Source organism: Varroa destructor, unplaced genomic scaffold (genome assembly GCF_002443255.2).
Source record: "Varroa destructor unplaced genomic scaffold, Vdes_3.0 BEIS01000001.1, whole genome shotgun sequence".
Taxonomy (NCBI): domain Eukaryota; kingdom Metazoa; phylum Arthropoda; class Arachnida; order Mesostigmata; family Varroidae; genus Varroa; species Varroa destructor.
Window position 1 is genome coordinate 71,614,306 of NW_019211454.1, and position 23,140 is coordinate 71,637,445.

General features: G+C 40.4%; 1 protein-coding gene across 2 annotated transcripts; it reads right to left on the reverse strand.

Annotated features, from left to right (window-relative positions):
• Positions 1-223: 223 nt before the first annotated feature.
• Positions 224-13,679, reverse strand: LOC111255403 (netrin receptor UNC5C-like). Of its 2 annotated transcripts, XM_022817343.2 has the most exons (7): positions 13,052-13,679; positions 5,514-6,083; positions 4,827-5,180; positions 3,901-4,446; positions 3,328-3,525; positions 1,755-3,234; positions 224-1,385 (listed from the first exon to the last, which is right to left on the reverse strand). In XM_022817343.2, exons 1-7 carry the CDS (start codon positions 13,197-13,199, stop codon positions 1,214-1,216), a joined length of 3,468 nt encoding a protein of 1,155 aa, XP_022673078.1. In that variant the 5' UTR covers positions 13,200-13,679; the 3' UTR covers positions 224-1,213. The 2 variants fall into 2 exon arrangements, with proteins under 2 accessions (XP_022673078.1, XP_022673079.1); XM_022817344.2 differs by lacking the exon at positions 3,901-4,446 and having other exon boundaries at positions 13,052-13,678.
• Positions 13,680-23,140: the final 9,461 nt, after the last annotated feature.

Genomic DNA, 23,140 nt, shown 5'->3' on the forward strand with positions numbered 1-23,140 from the left:
AAGGATTTCGCTGTCTAATAAAAACACAATATATGTATTCTTCTAAGGTTAGTGCTGTTTTTCTGTCATAGCTTGTTGTTTTCCTGAGATGTTTTTCACCCGCATACAGTCGATCTTGTCATTTACGATGGCTCAGATCAACTGCCTGCACTTGGGCTGCGGAGTCGGCGATCTTGATAGCTATTGATTAGTACCCCTAATGAGAATAAAAACATTCCGAAAATTCTGAATTTCATATATTTTATTGGTTTATCTTTGTTCATTATGTACATCTAGATATAATTCACATTTTTACATATACTTAGTAACTGTACACGGCTTGCTATATTATACACATGTTCAAGCTAAATCTTACTTCGGGTAGTAACTAGTTTGTGCTGTTGTATTGTAAATGGAAATACTTAACCAAAACAGGGCTTCGATACTATCCAGACCAGACAGGGTTACGATCTTAGTATTCAGGAGCGAATATAAACACAGGTTGTTTTACTGTACATATTGCAGCTCTCAGTTCAATCTGAGAACGTGATAGCACCTACTCGTAAGAGCACCTCAACGAGTCACTTCACCAAAAAGTCTCAATCATTGTGTGGTTTAGACGTTCGGACGAAACGATACTTCCCCTAGTGTTTTTTTTTTTTAACTCGCACTCTTTTAGTCCTCAATGTTATTTGTGAGCTATTTGATCTCACTAATTGAAATAGCCGGCCGGCACTTTCGACTTATTGCTACAAGTCCAAAATCCTCTGTATATATAACAATGTCACACAGCGGAAAGAATTTTGCCAATGGAAGGTATGAACAGAAGTGCTAATTAGATAGATGCATATATCAAACATTCATTTTATGATAATATCATTTGAAGATTTTGCTTAAAGACGGCTTCGTTTGCTTGGCGCATATAGATAGACAGATAGCTGATACATATTATAACATCAGTAATGATATCAGCATTTCTCCTCAGTAACAAACTTAGATCGAAAGACCATGGCATTGTCTCGGTTTAAGGCTCATTTGGCCAATAAGTTTAGGTATTGTTTACTGTTACGATGTTTTCTTTTTTTTTTTTTCGGGATAAAATAGAAAGTTAAATAAAAACAATGGCATTCACCTGTTCAAGCATTTCTCATTCTACTATGTCTTGATAATTTTCCCTTATTACTAGAAGTCATCAGGCGCATATTTAAAAAGCTATCTCGGGAAGAACTGAAATTTATACCCAAGCACCAAATAGTTTCTCCAATGTCCCTGCAACATCAGGTCTTCCAATGTTTTTAAGGACTGCTAGAAGCCCCGTTGGAGCCCCAGCTTCACGGTGCCGTGCCTCCCATAGATCCAGTAGACAGGCAGTTGGACTGACCTTCAACGTGAAGTAACTAAGATTCCTGCAATTGATTCAACATCGTATTATGATAATGTTTTGTCTCATGGCCGTCTGTCGTTTTTTAAACAAATAGGAGGTCTTACCTGGGCAATGAAACCGTTTGTGAGAAATACATAGTTTCAATTACCCATTAAATTAACCTATGTTCAGTCTAAGCAGCTACGCTGTACACAATCAGCTTTCAAGGTGACGCGTGTTGAGCAGCAGTCACTCACATTAACCTATTCTAAAATCAGTTTCAGTATTTTAAATACTCTCCTACTTCGTTGACAACGGTAAGATCAACGATCTTCACACGTGTACCTCTTTATTTAGAGCTACGCAGACGGTAGACAATACATAGCAATATAATGCCTCATGTCTAACTTACCCGTCTAGCGCGAGATGCTGAGCCAACCGCCGCCAATCGTTGCCCTCGGGATGTGAGGGATCTAATAGAGCACAGATCCTCTGCCGAACCTCCGGGCTGAGGCGAAAGCCTTCAGCAGGAACGACTGTATTTCCGCAAGTGCGGCTTATCAAGGTATTGCTGATATGAGCAGGCATAGGCGTAGGAATTTCGGCTGTGTTACGATATATAGCTGCGGAATTCAAAGTTAGAACCTGCCGGTGCGATTGATTACCTCGCTGGAAAACCGTAATTCGACCAAGGAGCTTCGCCGAGTCGTTGGGTGAAATCGACGTTAGCACAAACGAACAATGCAGCAGAGGAAGACGCGAAGTCCACACATGACTAAATGGTATTTCCTGTTGATTAGCGCCAGGCTTGAATTCCCAGTCGCCGGGTAATGAATTTTCCTCCAACGTCAGGCAAAGATTAGCTCCGCCATCATGGAGAACCATGCTTTTCGGCTCATCTAATGGTATGCTGCGACCATTTTCGTCGTTGTAGACGTTCTGGAGGGCCGCCTTAGTGTCCTCAACACAGTAGACCCTGACCGAGTAGTCTTTTTGTGATAGGCTTGAGATCTTCGACAGGAACGCTACGAGCACGAGAGATTTTGCCGCGAAGCACTTGTTGCGCGACTCCCCAGCCACAACGAACCGGCAGAGTTTGTCGGTCTGTAAATGACACAGTCGGTTATCCATCTGCATATAAGCTCTCTTGGATATCACATTCTCCCCGGAAGAAACTAGAGAGAGCTCTTCCTTCCAATGCGGATGCTGTTCACTGTTCGTAGGCGCACTAAGTAGGTGAATGTTCCACTTTTCAGACGGGGGGTGTGCACAATGATCAAAAGAGAGAATCACTGGCCTTGCAAGGGGCACTCCGACGGGTCCGCATTGCACGACTGGACTAAGCACACTTTGTTCGTCTCGCAAGTTTACGAGTCGTTCACGTTCACCGTCTCCAAGAACCGCTATGTACATCTCTCTCCGGCCATGCCGAATGGCTCCGGGCGGTATAGTCAGCCAAACGCCCAGAAGGTCCAATCCTACACGGCCCCCTTCTGGGCCAACAGTAATCCACGCAATTTGATGATTTGGGACGCACACCACGACACTGGACTTGCTGGTTACAGAACTCTTAAGCTCATCAGGTATTGTGTCATAAATGAGGTCATACTCTGATGCCGACCCTGGGGCTCCGTAGTCTGAATAGCTCTGGGTTTCGGAGTCTGTTCGATGAGTCTTGTCTGTGGAACTCGGCGTTCGAGAGCGATTCATATTGAGATGGGATCGAGTCTGCGACGGCGTCATTGATACTGAACATAAAGTCGGTTGAGTGTATAGCTTCTGAAGGAGAGGTATTGTTACAGCTGCTTCTACTTTTCCTTCGGTCGCAAAATCCTTCAATCTCGGGTCACGGTTTATACTTTCAGTAATGTCAGGAGGCAGCGTGGCGATACCTGAAATTTAGCTCATAGTAATATACAGCCATAATAACAATAATTTTACTTGACCTATGTTACATTTTAAGCACAGATATATTAACAACTAACCGTTTACAGAAACCTGTGTGTTGAAGGAATCTGTGTGATGCGACGCTGAAGGAAGCTGCCGTTTGTCTCCCTGGCAACCGTCTCTCGGCCAGAATCGGAGAGCGATGAGGAACGTGAACGCCAAAATGATTGCTGCTAGCGCCATCCCTATAACCATCGCTATGGCTTCGAGACTACCGACATGTGATAACAAAAATCCTGAAAGATTAATGAAGGAGACTGTAAAATTATGCCCATTGACAACTGTAGAGCTTCTAGCAGTTCAATAAGTGTTAACACATATTCAATAGCTAACTTTCAGCCGTTCTTTCCTCGCCAGACTTCGCAATCGAAGTATAGCATTGTTTTAAGGATCTAACGCAGTAGGATATTCGATAGAAGTAATCTGAAAACACCGAACAGAATCAAGAATTATAATATATATTGTCTTTCCTATCACTAGTATTTTTATTAGTAGTACCAGTATGTTCGATTTCAATGCGAAACCATTTTACACGTTCCTAAAATTTGTAGCAAACAAATTACCATTGCCAGTTTACAGGTGCAACAGGCATAATTTGTACGAAAATGTACCTTGCTCTTGAGATGAAATTGAACCCTGCTCTTGTAGGTAGTTATTTGATAATCCATTGTAACCGCCTTCGGGTCCCAACTGCTGATGGATGTTTTGAACGTTGGGACGACACATCCCGCCGGTACAATTAACGGATACATGATCCCTTCCTGTACAGGACGTAGCAGCATAACGTTGGGAATGGCCAACATCTTCCCTACTTCCCTGCAGACGATGAGTGTGATGGGCTTGCGAAGAAACAGTACTGCTGGTGCACCATCTCTGTCGATGCTTCCGACAGTCTATTCCACACTCCGACCAGACGCTCCAAGGACTCCACGTCCCTGATAATGGCGCAGTCTCATCCTTATCTTTCTCTCTCGAATGGCTACCGGGGCAATCTCTTCGAGAATTACACTCACTACGGACAACGTAGTCTCCAGGACAGTCCCTCCCGCCAAATCGAGGCGGTGGGTTGGTACATGACCGACTCCTCATTCGATGGCCTCGTCCACAGCGTGAAGAACATTCACTCCATGCCCCCCAAGAAGACCACGAACCGTCAGCTAAAGTAGATTGAACACCAATGAGTATATTCGCTGTATGATCTTTCTCAACCAGATATTCCTTCATTAGGTTTAAATATCTTTTATTAGATATTTTTTCATTCGGCTGAGAACCCAACCTGGAATTGTTATGTTATTAATCCACTCGAATCTTTTTTGTATCTGATGGCCACTCTAAAGTCACGGGCATTGCTGTTGGTACTGGAGTCTACATATTCAAATTTCAGACGCTTCAGACCAAAACATCCTCGCCTGGGAAGTTACGTTTCGTTTCAGGTAGCTTCATAACGGCTAAGTTGCTAGCTAGACGGTTACAGGTCCGCTTCTATAATTCACTTTATGTAAAATAGTCGTCTTTAATCATCTAACAGTGTACTTACCGCGTACGTTAATAGCAATTGCATCGCCTAATCGTACGGCAGAGTGGTCCTTGCTACCTCCGCTTGCCCTAATACCACAAGCATAACTACCTTCGTTGGATACATCTGCTCGTAGGATCAAAAGACTGCCATCTTCGGAATTGATTTCCACGTTATCATCTAGCATAACTTCCGCATTGTTTCTCAACCAGAAGATGCGATAATCTTCGTCATTATTCTGTGCACCCCTATACTTGGACGAGTGGGGCCGTTTCAGTGAACATTCAAGCAGCACTTTTTCTCCCAAAGATACTACTCGGGTTCCCGGCATACTCACTTTGGGGCCCTTTGAATTTTTTTTCTCCATCGGGACACCTAAAAGGAGCATATTGCTGGTAGATTCATCTTGCTGATAATTTATTTTTTTCAAACATGACCGCCGTTTATCACCCTAGTGCCTTTTTAACCCAAATATCCTGGAAAACGTAATCTACTGCTTAGTGGGGCATAGTTATCCAATAGTGTATTTTTTGCCAGTATAATTATTGCAGCCAATTAATAAATAACGTGTTAAGACTAAGCCAAAGGTCTGCCCGATAACTATATAATGGTGCGAAAAATCTAACAATTTTTTACTCTATGTGTTAACATAGATGGGGCCGCAGTTTACCTATGCTCTTCATAACATTAACACCCGTTGTTTCTCACCTTCAGTCAACTTCACTGTTGCAACTCTGGAAATCACTTGTCCTTTCGAACTCCATGCATAACACGTACAGAACAGGGTTCTCATAGGACGTCCATCTTCAGCGTTTGGAAACTTCCCAAAGATCCTGTCATCTATAATGGCCTGTATCTCAATGTGCCTCACCCCTGTCATTGGGTCGACGAGATCAACCAACGCTGAAGATGGAACAACCAAGGAACCCCCAGAGTTATTCGCTTCTGATTGTTTCTGACCAGAAGCGTTTTCACCCGTAGTGTGAACGCCTTGTCCAGTTGTTTCAGTAACGGTTGTTGGTGTGACTGTAGATAAAGGCTGGGGTTCCGAAAGGTTTTTCGGTGAACACCGTACCTGAATAGAGAGGGCGTTTCGCGCAGCGCAAGTAAATGCATTGTTTGTACGATTTGTGTATTCGCCACGAGAAATCTCCTTGTCAACAGGCTCACGTTCGATAATTGGCCCTTCGTTCAACTCATGTAATAACAGCGAAGACCTATCTGCTCCGTCATCGCGGTCAGCACCGTCGTCTTCATCAAATTCGGTGTCCGAGTCATCTGGAAATAAATACAGAGTATTTGAATTTAGTTTAACTATTCTGCTATTGAGTAATTGCCGTTTCACGCACTCTATAGGAGTGCGTGAAACTATAACTCCTATAAGTACATAGTAAGTATTCTTATATATATGAAAAAAATAAGGTATCTATCTTTAGTGCTTATAAAATTGCTAAGTCTTTGTATTTGCACACACGAGAGATCTTCCCCTTACTTACTTATTTTCATAAAGATGCCAATTGCAATACTCTGTATTTTGTATTTTTTTTCTTCAGATATAGAATAATTATTGTTTGCACAGTTTATTATTATTATATTATTGCTTGTATCTGATTGTATGAAACATCAATGATGAGTATTGCATTTTCTAGATCTTACTATGTACCATTTAAAAATGTTTTTAACTCTACGATAAATATATCTTGCTAGCACCGCGTATTGAGGTTCTGGTCAGAGAGGAAATACAATGTGCTTAATTGGGAGTGCCCAAACATAGACTCTTTGAGAGAATGGTATCTTGTATAAACATAAGAAAAGTCTAAGTCTGCGTCATAATACTAGCTAGCCCTTAGAAACAAAACAAAAGTTGTTTAATATCAATCCTTATTTTCACTAGAGTATTACCTTAAACGAATCCTCATCATACTCCAGCAAGAGCAAAGCTTATACAACAGAAATTAAAGCACTGCAATTTTATTTAAATTAATTCGTCGTCTTCTCTCTACCCATCTTGTCATGCCGTCACCAAGTGGCTTGTATACTCCAATACCTTGAGTATTTTGAAAGCAGCTTAGGGGTTTTCCGCTGGGACTTTAAAGTTAAGGAACACCAAAACCTTTTGCGACTCTATCACCATACCTTTAGCCCGCCATTTGCACATGCCCCCGGGCGTGTTTGATCAGGCGTGACCGAAACAACTCTGCATATACGTTTTATTAGATTTGTCGGTAGTAGCAGTTTCAGCCACATCTGCGCAGATTCACCCTTCTAACAAAAATAAATTCTAACAAAACCTTGGTTTCAGCTCTTATTATGCCTGGGTAACATTGACGCCTAATCTAAATAGATGGTAAAAGCTGAACCAAAAGTCAGGATAGGGCCTCTACCGAAAAAGCCTGAAATAGCTATGAAGTGCATCATGAGCGTGACACATAAGCTCCTAGATTTCAACACATGGCTAAGTCCGATATGCACTCAACAAAACCAGGTTGTGCAGCAGGATCGTAAAAACATGTTCTAAACATGAATGTCTTAACTGCTTTTCTTGTTCGGATATTATAGCAGATATTATAGTATATCTTGATTTGAGACGTTCATCAAAAGCCTTACTACTTTTCGCTTAGATACATTTGTTAAGTTTTGAACCAAAGCGTTGCCAGACGCGACATAGAACGCCGGAACTCTTTTCCAAATGTTTATCTTTAAATTGTGTTGAAAAGTCGAAATATAAAACCTACACACCACGACAGAAAGGGCTTCAACGACTTCGCAAAGAGCACTCATCGGGTGCTTCGAAACGGACAGATAGCCAGACGTTAGGTCTCGGGCTGTTGTACTAGTAAACGCATTCACTGAAAAGTTTTCTATTTTCCTTTCAGAATCTAAATGGATATTTCAATGGCTCACAGAAGCAATTAATTTTTTAAAGCGACTATAGAGCGCTGTTTTTATCTCGAATAACACCGCAGTTGGAGTTCCTCAAGCTTTTTATTTTGACAAATTCGCTTCTCTTTTGATACTTCTATAGAAACTATCTCATAAAACGAAACCTTAAGTTGTACGCAATGTCAGAATGACGACGAGAGTATGCTCCAGAACATCAATCTCACCGAAACGCGCAAACTCTTTCAAATTCTCGACCTTTAATGGAATAAGATGTTTCAGAGCAGTCGCTGCTACTGCTCGCCCGCTAAATCAGCTCACTTTCGGAACAGAGACGACGCTTTTCGGTCAAGTTCAAGCGCTCTTCCATCCGGAGGCTACGAGAAAAATTTACCCTAGCGAACTACTCCGTTTGGCATTGAAACACAACGGGCTCTACAACCGTTTGACGCTCTGACGCGCACAATCATATGACGGGCGACGAGTACTTTCCACTGCCGGAAAGAAAAAGGCATTTGAGACAGCGTCGCAACTCTGGAGCCTCTTAACTGGTAACTGCTGCCGTCACCTTGAGTTGGTCATTTGCAGCCCACTAACGTCCCTGGTCAGTAGAGTCAGGGCGGCGTCCAAAAGTCAGACACGTGTAGATACGAGCACTGCATGCATTCAGCCAATTGGACCGTCTTCGCCGTGTCGAATCCCCTCATAGCATGTATTAAATTATAGCTGCCTATTTTAAGCAGTTGCTCATACACAAGGGTGCACAATTAGGACTATCAGACGCCACGCAGATGCTGCGATATGCAACAAGAGCAGAAAGTTCAGTTTACGATAATAATAATAATTTCTCAGCTTGTCAATGTACATTGACGTCACAATCCACTTTACTGGAGAAAAGAAATCCTTTCAGCCCTCAGACTTAAGAAGGCTGCGTGTCGTTCATATGTCGTTATAAATACACACACGGGCATCGAAGTTCATGCAATCCAATGCGGACCGCTCTAATGGAAAAAGCCTTAGGGTTTAGCTTTTTTTTTTTTTCAATTAATCACTGTCACTAAACGATGAGTGAGAAAAGACGAAGTGGACCGGAGACTAAATTATTTTTTTTATTGAGCGAGCTATTCTTGACCAAATAGTTAGAAATTATACGACTTTATTGATAAACCATTCAGACAAAAATAGTCCAATCTACGACCAAGGGCAATTCATCGGAATTATCTACCTGTATAGGTGCATCCGTTGGAAAAAGATAAATATGGCGAATAAGCAAATATTAAACATAATTAGTACTGTATAATGGAGGTACTATATACGGATAAACACACGATCAATTTTGATTCATAATAGACTTACGGTCATAAACATGCCATGCGACATATACGCCCATGAACTATATGATCGATTAGGAAACAGCAAGAAGGCGTCGCAATTCTAATGAGGCATGCATGAAGATTTATTAGTTCTGATTTGTGTATTCATCTAACATTATTTTTTACGCTAGAAGTAAATACTTTAAAAACCGGTCTATTACGGTATGGTTGAACAAGGCATACCTAACTGATCCTTATCGATTGGAAGAACCACGCAGAGCTACGTATTGGGGGTGGCCATATTAGGCAGCACTCTTTGAAATAGGGAAAAAAAACATTGGAAACAGTGGTAAAGCCATTCTCTTTCATTTAGGCTGAAAGAAAAACAGCTCAGTAACAGCCTGCATGCTCGGGATATTCATCGATAACGTTTATCCATATTCAGCGAGAAAAGTAAGGATATTCTATACTGTACCACATTTCCAGGCATACGCACTATTCGTAGGGTCATCGTCACTGGGGCGTGCCCGTCAATGACGATAAACTTCGGGAATCCTCCATCTTTTCCAGCCATCGCTGTGGCATGTACTAGCATTACTCTAATAAATTTAGGTGGTCTTAGTGAGGTAGATGAAATTGCCTTCTAAAGCTTGTCGTTGCATAAGCACAGTATGACAGTTATTTGTCATTACATTATACTAATCCCGTACAAAGTGCGTGACAAACTTCTAAAAAAAAAAATGCATTAACCATCACTCAACACGAAGGAGTAAACGAATGAAAGCAACACATTGATATTCGAAGTGCGTTTTGGATCTATCTTATTTTGTTTATTCATTCAGCCGAAAAAAAAAACAGCCAGTCGTGCCACACCGGGACGAATAGTAGAAATTATCGTGCGTAAAAACATATCGATCTCGTACGCTGCTCTGTGCGATCTCGAATTTCGACCAAATTGTGTATGTACAGACAGACTTATGATTCCTCTATCGATCCTGTCAATCAACTCGCCGGTTGCTGAACGCAGTTCGTATCGTGCAATTTGATAACTTGAAGTGCATGACGCATACATACAATTGAAGCTGCGCTCCGTTTACAGTCAAATGCATTGCGTTGTAGATAATTGAACTTGAGAGCTTGAGGAAAACAAGGTCAAAAAGCTTTCTGGAATCGATCGACGGAAAATGGCTTGTATCGTTGAGTTGTTAGTTCCATAGGTTAGATGGTGTATATACATATGTGTAATCTAAGTACTATTATCAATATAATGTTTTGATAGCAAGCTACTTCGGTAGGATAGACAAGGTGTTGGGAGTCGGATGGCCACATACAACGAAATCTATTGACAATTTTTTAGGTCAATAAACTCGCTATGCAAAAAACATATAATACGCTATATATTAATAGACTTCTCGATACACGAAAGGTACTCGCTATTGCTTCGGGGACTTTTCATATGGTGATAGCACGGTCACTTCTATTTGAAACGCTTCGATAGTATTTGGATTGTTTCGAACTTTTAGTGATCTTTAACAACATTGCTCGCATCTTGATAGACCCATTAGCAAAAAAAAAACAATTGTAAATGTTACTTTCTTGGCACCAATCGCCACTTGCACCATGCTTCAGATATTTCCGCTACATATTTCCTAATGTTTTTGACGTTAAATATCAATCATATTCATTATAGTAAGGTCTTCAGTATTTTAGGTATTACTAGGGCCTATACACTTATACTATTCATGTTCGACGCTGCAATAAATCAAACCGCAGAAACTAAACGGTACCACTGGCTGCCATCTTCCATTTTGTTTTTCTTTCATCAATTTAGCCTTTCTCTCTAGCTAGTCAGAACGTTTGTTAGAAAAGTTAATCAGAGGGTCTATAACTATCTCTGCGTACATGAACATGCAGATGTGTCATCACGATACTGCGCAAAACTGGGAGGTCATCATCACGCATCCTGCTTGAAACATTTAAGGACCGATAACACGTATTAGCGCTAATCTGAGCTGTTATGATCAGTCAAACAATTAAAAAAAAATGAAAAGGGAAAACCTAGTCAGGTTCAACTTGTGACCTTTCCGAGCGGTAACTTTGGAGTCGAATTATCGTTACTCGCGTATTATGTTTGTTAAATTCCAATCGCATAAGATGTGCCAGTATTACATATGGATAACTTTGCATAATATCAATATCTGAACTCGAAAGTGCATATCCGAAGATCACTGTTTTTTAAAACTTAAGACGTGGCCTCGATGTGATAAAGATCCTCTTGACACTGAATGCTATCGCCATCGCTGAGCTTTTACCAGTATTCGGCAGAATTCGGTAAAATTCAAATGAGAGTCGTCAGTAGCATTCAATAAATTTTTAGCTGTACGTTAACACGTTTTTTCCGTAGCTACATATATATATAAAAAAAAATAAAAAGTTAAGCAGAATGCGATTCACAACTGAAAGGATGACTGTACAAGGCTGCTGTCAGCAGCTTCTGGCCTCTGTACGTTGTCGTATCCTAGTTCTTTCAACGTCAAAGCTTTATGGCGTCTTCGGTTTGTCTCCACTAATAGCACATGCTCACCTGGGATTTGGGGTAGAACCTTTTGACGGGGGCAAGTAAACTTCGGTGTGAGGGCCGACCAGCAACAGCAATGACAGGGACAACAACGAAGTTGCGTTACTGCTCTAGATTTCAAAGCTCTCAAAGCAAAAGCAAGCTTATACGGAAGGGAGAACAGGACGGTAAATCAAGGCTATGATTTTGTCGCCACTGCTGCTGCCATTACGTGAGAAAAAAATGTTGGCGGGTGACAGCAGTTTCGGCGACCGTCATTACTGTGAGAAAACGCTCCAAGGGGATAAAGCGTAACGCTGCAACGGTTATTGTCGTCGTCATCATATCATAAACCGGATGATCGGAGACCGCTTTCGAACAAGGACAAAACTCAACCCAAAAGCTCAAAAGAAAACATCCGGAGTGACTACAAAATCACCGAAGGTTTCACTATTGGATTGTAATAGTATTAATACAGAGTTTAATACAGAGTACAAACTCCGAAAACTTCCTGCCTCTAATTCATTTATAGCTATTTGCACAGTACCGGGTAGATATGACAAATGCTTACGCGCGTGATGTGTGAGCAAAAAACAAACTGATGAAAAATAAAAAAGTGAGTATAACTACTCCTTAATAAAAGAAAATAATTACGTAAGATAATAATTGCATTTAAAAAAACGTGCCAAAATGACGCCAATTATATCATGTCACCTCTAATAGATTAGAACCTCTTGAGTAATTTTCTGATTATAAGGAAGATAGTAGCATCTTTCTCCGATCAACTATTTTCTTCCCCATAAGCCAAAGATCAATAAAAAAAATAAACCGAATCCATGCAAAGTTAAAAATAATTACTTATGTATATATGACCAAGACGAGCTTACTACCATTACCAAGTCAAACGTATTTCGACTACTTGTATTCGGACTACACAGGAGTTAGAACCTATTAAACGGCATTAAAGTCATAAATGTTGCTAGTTAGCTTCGCTTAATTTCTTCGTTTTAACGCAATAGATATTGTTCGAAAAGCTTCTAATCAACGCTACCGACAACAGGTACGAGCTCATCTGCGTATCACAATTGAAAAACCAGGGCAACACTTCGAAAAAATGCGTAAGAGGTCAAAATATTTTATGATTATAAATAGTATAACAAGCTTCTTGAAACCTTAGCGAGATCAGCATTTCCAAATTTCAAATAATTCCGATATTATAGAAATTAATGTTTAATATTTATGTGCCATCGCTATTGTCAATTTGAATATTAAAATTATAAAATGCAGGGTCTTCACTCGTACGTGTTGACCAGGCTGTTTCGAGTTCCTTGCCGATAGCTCATTACACCGTACGCCTACCCTGAATCGAGCTGACTGAACGTTAACCAAATGTGAACGCAGCATAAACGACTGCTCGATTCGATCTTTGCATCGTATATTTTTCCCCTTCAAATAACAAAAAACAAATGATGATCAACGCAGTATTGAACACCGACCTTTTTCGACTGGTTTGATAACTCGAACTTCACAGGTTACCACAAGCGCATAGAGTACAAGCGACAAGCTTATCACGAGTACAATTCTATTATTGCTGCTAGCGTGAATCATATTTTTTCCAAGGAACGGTGGAATCCTTTTCGGCATGTTGGCATGTCCACTTCGGATTAAATAAATCCGTTTAACTGTACCACAGAGATAAATCCCGTACACGCTTTTGCTTGTTATTTGCACGTCACGTTTGTTGTAGCTTGCTTGACCAGTATCTATTATTATTATTATTATTATTATTTTTATCCTCTTCGCATAGTTTCGCTAACCACTCATTAGAAACTCGACGACATTGTCGTCACCATCAAACACGCGCATGTACACACGTACACAGATACAACTTTGTACGCCTAGCGTTCAGTTGCACGTTGTTTAGAAGCCGCAATGCAAAACATTCACAGTTACGGCCCAGCTATTTTCATCAGGTCATGTTGAATGAATCTACAGTCGCCTGATGTTGCCTTCGAAGATCGTGATCCTTCACTATGTTTTGCACGCTCTGCTACCACCAGCGACCGAGAAGCGCCGCACGCCCGTCGAACAACCCTAGACGCTAGACGCAGGATGAACTGGCCGCCTCATCATCGGCCGGCGCTCACCGGTGAACGCCAGTGGGTGAATACACAAAACAGTGACCCTTTCCTAAATTGCCCTCTCCTGCTTTGACACGACGCCGGCGCCATCTATCAAATGGTTCTGGCAGGAAATATTCTTTTGAGCACAGTCAGCTGCATGATTTGAATATTAACGTAAAAACAATAGAACTCTATTTGTCAGGAGACTTTGATTTGCGGTATGTGTCTCTGTGCGTGAATCTTTAATCTTGTTGAGTTTCATGGCACTTCTGGCACTCTGTAATGAGCATGAACTATCTAGCTTGCTTTTGATTATATATTAAGATGGGCTATAGCCAAAACTGTGGGTGATTCAATCTAAATGCTATATGTGAACGATATCATTTATACTTCAATCAGGTTATCGTTGACTTTTGGCTGCTTTCGAAAGCTAGCGGCCAAGCTTTTCTTAAGGTCAAGAAAGCCACGTCTTTTATATTGCAATGCTAACTGATGGGCTTACGACTGCCCAGTCGAATATTAAATAACAATAATAAAAGCGAAATAGGTAATGAGCTTTTGACAGATGCGTCTCCACGCATCGAAAGCATCATGATGAAACCGTGATCTATTGAACATCGAACCGAAAGGTTCCGGTTATTGAAAACTTTTGGGAAGTTAAGGAACTGGATAGCACAGGATAGCTGGTAGCTCCTTAGAAACGGCTAAGAAGCGCATATTAAAGTGAAAAGCGAAAATGCAATCAAGCAACTAATAAAATGCTTAAATCAAAATTGGCATAGTGGGAACGAGTATGCAGTTTTAACAAATTATAACCACGACGTGAACTTCAACAGCACAAACAGGAGCGCCCGTTTGTACTTTAAGGCCTACTTTCGGACCAGGCGATGGGATCTTCATCTATGCTCTATATTGAAATATGTTTAACGTTTCTACAGTTTGGCTTATTTTTGTTGAGCACGGAAGGTCCTACGAAACACACACATGAAATATTCAGCTTCCCTCTTTAGCTGGCGTATGGGCATGCAATAATCGGTTCATATACGAATTACCCTAGTGTCAAATTGCTTCAATAATACCCGTCGCTGAGGCAGTGAGAAAGCGCTACCAACTGAACGAATCTTTTCAACCAGAAATAAAGATGCCATGATTCACATATAACGCATATTATATATGTAAATGGTTAATTACTTTTCCGAACCCTTTCGATCTTGAGTTTCCCATTCACTTATATTTGGTCTGAGTACCACTCGTTGGTGGGCCGCGATCCGGTTCAACTATATCAGTGGACAACCGTCTTCAGTTACGGAATTGCAGTTCAGTTCCCTTACTCTCTCACTTCTCAGAGTGACCTACTTTGAAGTCCAATATATGTCGCCTTTTCGGTTGAAGAGGTGCTGATCACATTGCACGTCCAAATCAAATTCAATAAGGGGTTTAGTGAGTCTTCGAGGTTCCTAAAGGATCTTCTGCATTGTTATGTTCATCGATCATCAGCACTACCGTTGACGGGCAAACTTTGTGGATTAGATGTTTTACGTAGTAACATCCACAGGCATGACATAAAAACAATCAAGATGAGTAGAGAGATCAAACCTACCGATGTGTAGATATAAATCGTTTTTACCTCCATCATTTTAGCGGGAAAGATCAACGCTCAAGCATAAATTTAGAAATGAAGTCTTTCGAATAGCAGTCGGAGACAATAGGTTCGTTGCATAGAACCACAGGCCTTTGAAACCAAGATGTCGCTTATTAATTCTTTGTCTGATCAATTTTGCGATTTTCCTGCTTCAAGCAATCTTTGCCCGAAGGTCGAAATAGCTGTGAAGATCTTCGATTTAGTAAAGTGAAGGCATTACTGCATACTTTCATCAGTGTTGAAAAGTATCGAATCTTTGTTGTTGTCAACATATAATTGCAATTTAGAGATAAACATAACCAAAAAGATCAATTTTTACTGCTTGCTCTATAGCGGCCACGAAATAGATGCAGCCTGCATCTACCGATAACTCATGTTGGATTCTGTTAATTAGATCACAGTCGCCTGGCATAGAGTTCGAGACAGACTATTCACGCCTCATTGACCCTTGCACGCGTGGGAGTTTCTTGTAATGGCGTAGTTTAACATCGTCGATTATTCAGTTACTTATGTCAATGACACAATTCCGTGCGAAAAAGGTTTCATACCTATTGTATAACTTCCTATTGCACTCACCGTGCAGCTAGTTGGAACACCTTGAGCAGATGCCGATATCAAAAAGAATATTAGCGAATTCAGTAGATCTATTACATCGTAAATAATTCGACACACGCAATGGAACTATTATTTCAGTAGGTCTCATTAGAGGCGCAAAGGAATCAAGTCCTTGCGTTCGTCCATTTGACTTCACGACGAAGATTTTTGCAGATTATTCATATCGATGATTATTACAAAATAAAATGAGAGATGTTTTTTATCGTTAACTTTTTTTTTATCACACAAGTTTAAATGATTCATACTAAAACATAAAGAGCTTCTAAAGTTATTACGGAAAAACGTGCCTCTAAGTTCGGCTGTGAGTCTTTGAAACTCTCCTGCTATCGATGATTGTTATCCTTTATTATATCATTTTCTAGGGTTCAAACCTAATGGCGTACCGTATTGCAATTAATAACCGATCTTGTCCCATTGAAATGCAGGCGACTTAATAATTCCAAAAAAAATGCCTTCCTAAGATATGTTGTGAGTAACTGCATCACGCACTACGCAAAAAGGAAATAATCATCAGTACAGGTTCCGAGCTCTAAACATTTGACCAATTGATTTAGCGAGGATCGTATTTTGGCTTGTTGTGGAAAGCCAAGCCTTTCAGGCACCCACTACACAAAAGTCCTACAATCACGTCAGTTTTCTAGCGGTTACGCCCTGAATCCGTTTAACTTGCAATAAAGCAGAATCATTCTTCAGAATCAAATCAGTGATGAAAAAGGGGGGGGGGGCCGGGGCTAAGAAAACGCATATTTGATCGCGCATTAATTCTAAAGCCGGTGTAAATCCATTCACCGGCCTGTCCTCTCCTGCCCTCGGGGTCTTATGGCTGATCCTCTCTGCTCTATAGATGTCTTTAGCTCTCTATGCGATTTTGTGTTACGACCCAGTTGCCATTAATCGATTTAGTGTTTTCCACGCATGATGGTCTGCTTACTGAATGACAACAAACTCTGAAACTGTTTAAGTGTAGTGCAGTGCACCGCCGTCGAGCCGGGGGCGCCTAAAGATACGAGCCGAAGCGATGCAGGGTCAGTCGAAAGCAGACTCGAAGATAACCGCCGAGTGTGGTCATAATGATCATTCAGCTACGGCTATACAGATGCATGTACTATGTTTCTAATACGGAATCAATGAACATCTAAAATGGGTCATATAGCAAGCGGACAAACTTTGACACACGTAAGGACCAACTGCCTGAATTACGTACGCTTAGATAATGGTTGACCAGCAACTCTCTATTAGTGTAATCTAAGGAATGACCTAAATTTTATTAATCATTGCCGCTTTGTAAAGCTAAATAGACGTTATGTCTCCGTAGCTAGCTGGAACAAATAGCTTTAATAAGAACAGTAGAGATGTGTGCAATGGCACATTCAACGCTGGCGTTGAGAAAAGCACATTTTGCAGAAAAGTGAGCACAGTTTATCCCGAGCTAAACAAGTTCATTTTATTTAATATAATGACCTGATCATTATACTAATTAGCATGTCATGTTGTTCCACCATTTCATCACCAAAACCAAAGATTTCATCAAGTTGGTAGTGATATATAGAGATATGACGTTGGACGTGTCAATTTAAAAGGCATCTGTGGTAACCATTATACTGTTGGCTTTGTGACACTACTGCTACAGCATACGTATGTACCAGTGTACGAGATCACCTTCAACAAACTTCTACTTGCTATATAACTCGACGTTTTTTATACTTCCACCATAACTTTTGTCAAACAAATTGATAATATTAAAAAAAAAAATATGAAAAGCGAGTGAACATTAAACTCCTACAGCTGTACTACGGCACCCGTATTATATGCAATTATATAATTAATAGCACGCGTATATAAATGCATAATTGTAGTTAGTGTGCTGTAAACCTTACTACCATTAGAGAGGAGACAGATCAGGACTGCCAAAAGACTCCTCCCTCGTTCAAAATAAAACCACTGTATAGCAGCTTCTTATTGTACCAAATCCGTTCTCTCCTGGAAAATCCGTTCGTTTCCTCTTGTATTCTCGGCGGAATTCACTTTCTCTCTTCCTTATGGATTCCGTAGGTCTGTGACGTTCAATTATCGACAACACGAACGATATATCAGACAGGGTGGCCTGATCGGATCTCCTTTTTCGTCTTCGCTATCTACACTAACTCAATCTACTCTTTCCGCTCTGAATTCCTTCCATCCTATCTAATCCCTTCGGCCGTACTGAAAGCACCTGGGACCAGGTTGCATAAGCGTGGTTTGCCATGCAGTCCGTAGACCTGTCTTTCGTAGGTCCTCGGGGCCTTTCTTGAAACAGCCAACTTACAAATAGCTGAACCTCCGATTCTCCTGGAACAGCGGTGTCAAAGCTTAGCAGCTCGCCGATGGGCCCCGCAAAGTCAGAGCGCAATACCTGCGTGCAGTATGCGGGAAGCATTAGATATCAGTCCTGCGTTGTCTGATGCTCCCGAAGGCTAGAAAGGACTTCGGAGACCGGCACGAGTAAGGGATTATTCTATTTCACTTCGTCGTAATGCTGTGCATAATATATAGGAGAGAAGGACTCGTTACGGGCGCTTTTCGCGTGCATAGAGCTAATGTGGTCGATGAACGTTAACATGGTTGTAGGGAAGTGACCGACACTGCTGGTACGAATGACTTATCGAGGTGACTGTGTAAAATATATTTGAACATGATTGATTTATTAGGACTAAAATTCTCAAAACCTAATCGTCAATTCTTTACATTTTTACTGGGTCTACGGAACGGATGTCCTTATCCGATTAGTACACAGCTAGCTTGAACTTTGATCTAGATCTTGATGAAAAGAAGCCCAGTTCTCTCGTTACAAATTATTAAGCGGTTCCTTTTTATAAATGTAAGAAGATAGACACAAACTGGCTCTTCACCGAAGGCGATTATAAAGTATACCGACTACTGTTTAAGTCACCAAAGAAAAATTCGTTGCTCTGCTACTAATACTACCTAGTAAGTACACAGACGACTAATTTCAATTTAGTTTACGTGTGCACATGGGAGAAACTGAAAAGAAGACATCAATAGCCAAAGGAACTTGGAAGCACCTAAAAAAATCGAGCTAGTAAAAGGGGAGACACTCGTTTCGATGCTTTTGGATCGTGGGAAATAGTACCGTATGTTGCTTTTGTCGTCAAATTCGTACCCTCTGAGTAGATGCGCCCCTAACAAAATGGAACAACTCTGAGAATAGTATCGAATCGATTTGGTTTTCATAAGAACGGCATTTGTTTCGACCGCGACAGTCAAAAAGCAGACGAAAACAGTGTACATTCTGACTCATCGGCTTATCCAGCTTTCATAGCGACAGATCAACTAGCACGGATTTTAATCCAGGAATACTGAAGTACGAAATGTAGCACTATATTCTGTTGCTTCGGAGTTAAGCCCATTCGAAACAAAAGGGTCTATATCTCCTCTGAACCAAATATGCTATAATAAACAAGGATATTGTATGCCTGTTTTAATATACATATCGTTTTTATCCGCTATATTAGCTGATATTCAGTTTGCACGCATTTTTAAAACGAAAACTATATATCTGTAATGTACAGTTTGGATGGGTGTACAATAACTTATTTAACAAGCAAAATTTGTCGTTTAGTACTTTTTGAAATTTTATTATATTTATTTTTAATTATTTCGATTTCTGATAGTACGTTAAGCTAAGGAGGTGGCTGCTCATTTATCTCGTTTGCCTGCTTCTCTTGTATGGCCGAGGCACAATAGTCGAAAACGAATTTTCTAGAAGTTGCAGTTGCTTTCCACCAGATCGACGAGATCCATTGGTTTTTATTTATAAAATATTCTCAAATCGTTGGTAATTACAAAAAGCAATGGCCCATTGATTATTTTTTATTGACGTTCGTGCTCTGCATGATCTCAGGCCTCTTCAGTACTGCTGTCGGTGTACTTTAGAGCGACTCGATGGAATCGAAAAGGGCGACAAGACGGCACAATTCACTTAAGTCAAAGTTTGTTCATCTTTCTCGAGATATGCCATTTTTATCAACTATGTAGAGAAACGCTTTACCTTCCAGTGAGACCAGAGTATATGGAGGCACAAGTAACCGAAATCGATACGGATCTGTTCATCACTAGCGGAACAACGAGCGAGTCCCGGAAAGCTGCCAGGAGCAGGAATCGTTATATTATAATAAATCATTTACAATGCATGGTTTCCACAGCGTATGGTGCTATACATAGAACTTTGATAACCTGGCTGTATCTGAAACTTGTCCGTTGATCATTTTGTTTAGAAGTATAGAACGACGGCAACAAAAATGTCACTGACCTTTTGTTCACCGGTGCAAATATAAGACAAAAATTGATAAATATCAGCGTATTTTTAGAGGTCAATAAAAGTAGAGAATTACTATTTTTGCTAAACGGAAGACTCATCAGGTCCAATCCTGTGACAATATAGCTAAAAAAAAAATGCTATTAGAGTGATCTAGATCTGAAGCAGAGAATGTGACATTATTTACTGTTCACAGCAAAAACGAACATTTCGAAACGTCTGTGGGCAAGACTTTTGCCAGCGTTCGTCTTTGCCCTACAACAAGACGGAAACCGAACACAGAGCAGCTAATAACTGATGTGGTGAAGAACCATAAAAGAAGACAGCTGATGTAGATTCAGTGCTGCAGGCAATTTTATTAAGGATTAGACTCCAGTCACTATGGGTCCAACACTAGAAATCCGGGCTTTTTTTTGCAGCCTTTCACAGAGCTTTGGTCAAGGAGATGAATGGTTTGTATTCTTCCAATATTTTACCAGCATTACCTGCAGTTAATTTCTGTTTAGCGTTCATCACCAATGTACTCAGAGCTATCAATGTACCACTATAAGCGGGCTAGCTATGGATGATATGAAGTTCCAGGCTGCAGCAGAACGGTGATGATGGAACACATGGCAAACTATACAAACGTACTATAGTTAGATAATCGTAGCACTTAAGATAACCGTTTCAGGCCTTCTATATTGTCTGTGACTCCAAGTAATTGGTGGAAGGCGTATTATATGATTGGTCGTTTGAATATAGTATTATGTGAATCTTCACGGTATTTAGATGCATATCCTGGTTTAATTTACTAATTATGTTGTTGGCAGGATAATGAAACATTTTTGATCGCCAATTCAGTCTATAGGCTGCTGCAAATAAAAATTACATTGATTTTTCATAAGGTCATACTAAGTTAAGATGACAGTATAGAGGTGACAGGTACAGACGCATATCTCGAAATTGTCCTCAACCTATTTGCGAAACAACGGCCTTGCTATCTAATTCTAACGAATTCTATATAAAACGCAAATCATGCACCCCGACAACATGCACGAAGTAATATCGTATACCAAAACAATACATCTGACACCCTTAGAAATCTAATGAAGTCTTCAGATCTATTAATAAGCAGGAACTTCAGCGATATTATTTTCTTCAAGTTCACAATATACGTATTTTGAAATAATGTGTGCATACGGTACGTTGCAATTCGCTGCCATCCACACTTGAGGCCGCCACGTTTTCGATCGATTGTGTGCCTTCAAAACGTGTTTTCCAAGTGTCCAAAAGTCAAATCGCGCGCCAGGCCTATTATAGAAACGGAACGGAAGGTACGGCATACATAATAATTCAATGGTGTCTGTAATTGTCATTGTAAGGACTCGTTTCGAATGCTACTTTAGTCTGCTTCTCGTATGTATGCACTCCGTAGTATTGGCCGCTAATCGCAGTCGTAGATAACATCTCCTTCATTGCCCTACTCGGCATTAACATAACACTGTGAAGGACCAGGCATTAGAATTTGTCTCGTTTCTTTGATGACATTTGGCCTGGACAATACGACTTGTGTATAAATTGTTTACCTTCAGGTAATTGAGCTGAGGTAATTACCCTTCGAAGCAGGATATAATAAACAATTAAAGAAACAACTAGGTAAATTGTATGTACTTATATGAAACTAGGTTTGATTGGCGAGTATGACAAGTGGTACTGAGGGGCTCCGTAAAGCCTGCTGCATTCACATTAATTATCTCCAATAATAATTCGGCTTAAATAATTGAGAAAGGACTTGCTGAACGACGCATTGAGTGACAGCTCTAATTGCTCGCTGCGTCAGTAGTCTTCCGGGCGTTAATTATTCAACCAAAGTCTTATAATTTGTGACCGCATACCTCCTAAAGTTTTTGCTGTTGTTCTTTCGATCGAGCCGTTAAGCTCAAATGTTATGAGACCAAGGCAGTACCTTAAAAAAGGCTTAGGACACCAATCAAATATGGAGTGGCAATGACATGGTCCGAGACATCAGATTAGACTGCGTTGAACGTCGGCGTAACAGGGCAAGTAGAAGGTGAGAATCTATTTATGGAACCTGCTACGCAATGACCACCTGACAATACGCGAACTAGGAGGCATTTTATGATGGCACGATTAATAAAGGTAACAGATATGCCACGTGAATATGTTATGTGGTAGCATGCGGACGATAGGTAACCCCGACCGAAGCCTGTTTATTTGTGCGCGAGAATGTAATCTAGCTGAAAATTCGCGATGAGTCTTTGGATTAACTGGACGGTGAGTTAAACCGTATTGAACAAACAAATGAATTACTTGAAACCTCTGGCGCGCGAATTCGAACGTAACAGTCGATTTAATTTTGGTAAAAAGATATCCACACGTGGATATGAGTGGGCGTTACATTTTCGCGATACGTTCCCAGCTAAACGAGCCACGTAAACCATTTTTCTTAATCTTTCTATTACCATGTAAATAGAGCTAATCAAAGTTAGATGTAAGTTGAAATTTTAAATAAATGTCGTTGATTAAAAAAACACTTATTAACAACAAGGATGGAATAATAACCGTACCTGGAACGTTTGTTTTTATCTACCCCTTTCGGCTAACTGAAATCTCAGCAACAAACCAATATAACACACTAATGAGAAAGTCTTGACACCGCAGAATTTATCGCTGGTAAAGGCCCTGCAAGTTGTTGCGTACGAAATTATGCATTTCTATAAATAATAGAATAATACATTTTCATAAATAAGCACTGGCGCTTAAAATGCTTTTATTGAGTTTCCCGAAAGGCCATTTTTCTGAAGGCTTACATTATACATACTGATACGGATTTCAGGTTTATGCCTTTATTTTTAACAGAGCAAAGCTTTGCTTTCTGAAGGTCGGG

Bases quoted from the DNA above. Each gene is read 5' to 3' on its own strand.
- LOC111255403 (XM_022817343.2), bottom strand. From the start codon at position 13,199: ATGCCGAAAAGGATTCCACCGTTCCTTGGAAAAAATATGATTCACGCT. The intron at 6,084-13,051 runs GTCGGTGTTCAA...ATTTATTTCCAG, and splicing joins TATCAAACCAGTCGAAAAAG to ATGACTCGGACACCGAATTT. The intron at 3,235-3,327 runs GTTAGTTGTTAA...GCTAAATTTCAG, and splicing joins CACACAGGTTTCTGTAAACG to GTATCGCCACGCTGCCTCCT.